Here is a 2,849-nt window from a genome sequence, read left to right on the forward strand (position 1 = left end):
TTAGCATCAGAGAAGGCAGATGAGATGCCATCTGTTGAGGCCACAAGTCACCTGAAGGAAGGTCTGTGAAGATGGTCTGGCTGAGAAGGTGAAGGGGACCCAGTGGGGAGGCTTTGAGAAAGAATGGCCAGCCACACACAACTCTCAGCTACAAAGTTACTGCTCAGGAAGACACTGAGACTATTCATTGCTAAGTTCTGGCCATTGATGACATAAAAATAATTTAGACAGATATAGGGAGATTCTGTGAGATTGCTGCTTCTTTAAGGAGCGACTAGCTCATCACTGACCTATAATCCCAGGAGACTGGGGGATGAGGGACATGAGTTTGAGAACTGCATGGGCTTCATGAGACTCTTTCTCTAAAAATACAGTGATCCAGATCCTTCTTGTGGCATAAGACTGGAGAAACCAAAGACAGTTGATTGGAGAGGCAGTTCCTCTTTCTGTGAGGCCACTGAAATGACAGCATTGTGATAAGAGAGAGAACCCTCCATAAAAGGCCACACCCTGTGTGTCTTCCCATCTGGCGAGGCATTGTCGCCAACCGTCTACCAGGGTGCAACCACAGGAGGAGATGCCATGACTGGAACACTCACGGCTTTTGTCTGCCTTGGTGAGATGTGAAGAAGGGGAGAGAACATCCTACTGCGGGTCGGGGGACCGGGGGGCTTTACCCTGCAGCCCGGCATTGTTTTATCAAGAAGTCTCAGGAACCCAGAATGCAGCTGTGGAAGGGAGGGTGCACTCCAGCCTCAGAGACAAATCTCTCACAGGGAACTCTCTTTCAGGACTGACTCTGGGCCTCAGGAACCTAGCAGCTGCATGTAAGTGTGTCCTCGGGTGCCTCGGGTCCTGACTGAAGGCAGGGGAGCCTCTCTGGGCAGTGGGCATGGGGAATAGCAGATGTGGGCTGATGCTGTGAAACTGCAAAGGATGCTGGGGCAGAGTGTTGGGATCTAAAACTTGATGTCCTGTGGTGATCATAGCTATCGATTTCCTTGCAGCGATACTTCCAAAGCCTGCCATCAGGGCTGAGCCAGGATCTGTGGTTGCCGAAGGATCTCAGGTGACCATCTTATGTGAGGGAACCTCAGATGCTCAGGGTTACTATCTTTACCATTACAGAGACCTAGTTTCTGTGCACAGAATGACCCTGATGAAGCCTGGAAACAAGGCCAAATTCCTCATCCCACTTATTAAACAGTCCCATGCCGGGCAATATGTCTGTTTGTGTCACAAGCCTCCTAGTTGGCTGGAGAAGAGTGATACCCTGGAGTTGGTGGTGACAGGTAAGGGTTCAAGCCTAAGTTTCTACATTCAGGACAGGGATCTGTCTGTTCTCAAGAGTGTTTCGCTCCCACATCTCAATCCTGAGGGACAATGTGGGCTGTGTGAGCCCATGTAACTTGTTACTTTCTTCTGCCTAGGGTATTTCACCACAAAACCCACACTATCAGCCCTGACAAGCCTTCTGGTGACTTCAGGAGAGAACATGACCCTCCAGTGTGTCTCACAGGAGAGATATGACAGTTTTATTCTGACCAAGGAAAATGAGAAATTCTCCAGGCCCCAGGACTCACAGCATGTAAACTCTACTGGGGAGTTCCAGGCTCTTTTCCATATAGGTCCTGTGACAGTCAGTCATAGAGGAAGGATTAGATGTTATGGCTACAAGAATAGTACCTATCTGTGGTCGAAGCCCAGTGACCCCCTGGAAATACACATCACAGGTGAGGTAGCCCCAGCAACTGTCTAATCATCTTTTGAGATCCATGGGCTCTGGTCCCTAAGGAATCCCATGCAGGAAGGTGCTGAAAGAAACTCCTAGCTCTTGAACTAGAGGTTTAGAATGTTAAGGAAGTGGTACCTACAGGACATAATGGGAAGCGGCAGAAATATTATAGGAATCATCTGTCTTCCTTCCTAGGCTGTCCAGGAAGCCCACCTTCCTGACCCAGGATGGCCCTATCTTGGCTCCTGGTGAGGCACTAGCCTATCAGTGTTTTCTTTGATATCAGCTTCAATGGATTTGCTCTGTCCAGGGAAGGGAAGGAGGAACTGACCTCTCCTGGTACCCTGGCCTACAACCCCAGATGGGCCCTTGGGCTAACTTTCTCCCTGAGCCCCATGAGTGGCTCCTGTTGGGCAAGTAAAGATGACGTGGTATACACAGACTCTCTTCCGAGGGACTATACCCCAGAGACATTCTGGACACCTTCATCACGAGTTGGGAGCCTAGCCAGTCCAATCAGAGACCCCCATTAGAGAGTATGGGCTGCGGAAGTCCAGGTTGTGAAGGTCAAAATGAGAGGTGTGGTAGAGTTGCAGAGAAGTTGACTCAGTGAGACCCAAGTCCTTAGAGACTAGTGCTGATGAAGTATCATCTCAGATGAAGGTGAGGCACCCCTCATGCATCCCTCTTCTCTTCAGGACAGCTTTTGGTGACACCTACCCTCTCAGTGTACCCAGGCCCCAGAGTGTTCTCTGGAGAGAATGTAACTCTGCTGTGTCAATCATGGCATCAAATGGACAGTTTCCTTCTGTCTAAAGAGGGGACTGCACACCCACTTCTGACTTTAAGATCAGTGTTGCAAGCTGGGTTATACCAGGCATAATTTATCAAAAGCAATGTGACCTTTATCGATCGGGGCATCTACAAGTGCTACGACTTTGAAGACACATTCCCCTACTTATCGTCACACCCAAGTACCCCTGTGGAGCTTGTGATCTCAGGCAAGCGGTTTTTGGCCTCTCCTTGCTAAAAGGGTAACTCATGATCCTACACTGGGAAGAGCGATAACTAGAACATGAGGGGAAATAGGTAGGTTGGACTGCATGGGGATTCA

General features: G+C 49.5%; 1 protein-coding gene across 1 annotated transcript; it reads left to right on the top strand.

The window, feature by feature from the left end:
* The first annotated feature begins 522 nt into the window (after window positions 1–522).
* On the top strand, window positions 523–1,908 carry LOC131902624 (leukocyte immunoglobulin-like receptor subfamily A member 6). The gene is made up of 4 exons (XM_059253632.1): window positions 523–616; window positions 792–827; window positions 1,008–1,292; window positions 1,431–1,908. Exons 1-4 carry the CDS (start codon window positions 583–585, stop codon window positions 1,757–1,759), a joined length of 684 nt encoding a protein of 227 aa, XP_059109615.1. The 5' UTR covers window positions 523–582; the 3' UTR covers window positions 1,760–1,908.
* The last annotated feature ends 941 nt before the right edge of the window (window positions 1,909–2,849 follow it).

Source organism: Peromyscus eremicus, chromosome 1, assembly GCF_949786415.1.
Source record: "Peromyscus eremicus chromosome 1, PerEre_H2_v1, whole genome shotgun sequence".
NCBI lineage: Eukaryota > Metazoa > Chordata > Mammalia > Rodentia > Cricetidae > Peromyscus > Peromyscus eremicus.

Excerpts from the sequence above, each read along its gene's own strand:
- LOC131902624 (XM_059253632.1), top strand. The coding sequence starts at position 583 with ATGACTGGAACACTCACGGCTTTTGTCTGCCTTG. Across the intron at positions 828-1,007 it reads CAGGAACCTAGCAGCTGCAT|CGATACTTCCAAAGCCTGCC; the intron begins GTAAGTGTGTCC and ends ATTTCCTTGCAG. Across the intron at positions 1,293-1,430 it reads CCTGGAGTTGGTGGTGACAG|GGTATTTCACCACAAAACCC; the intron begins GTAAGGGTTCAA and ends TCTTCTGCCTAG.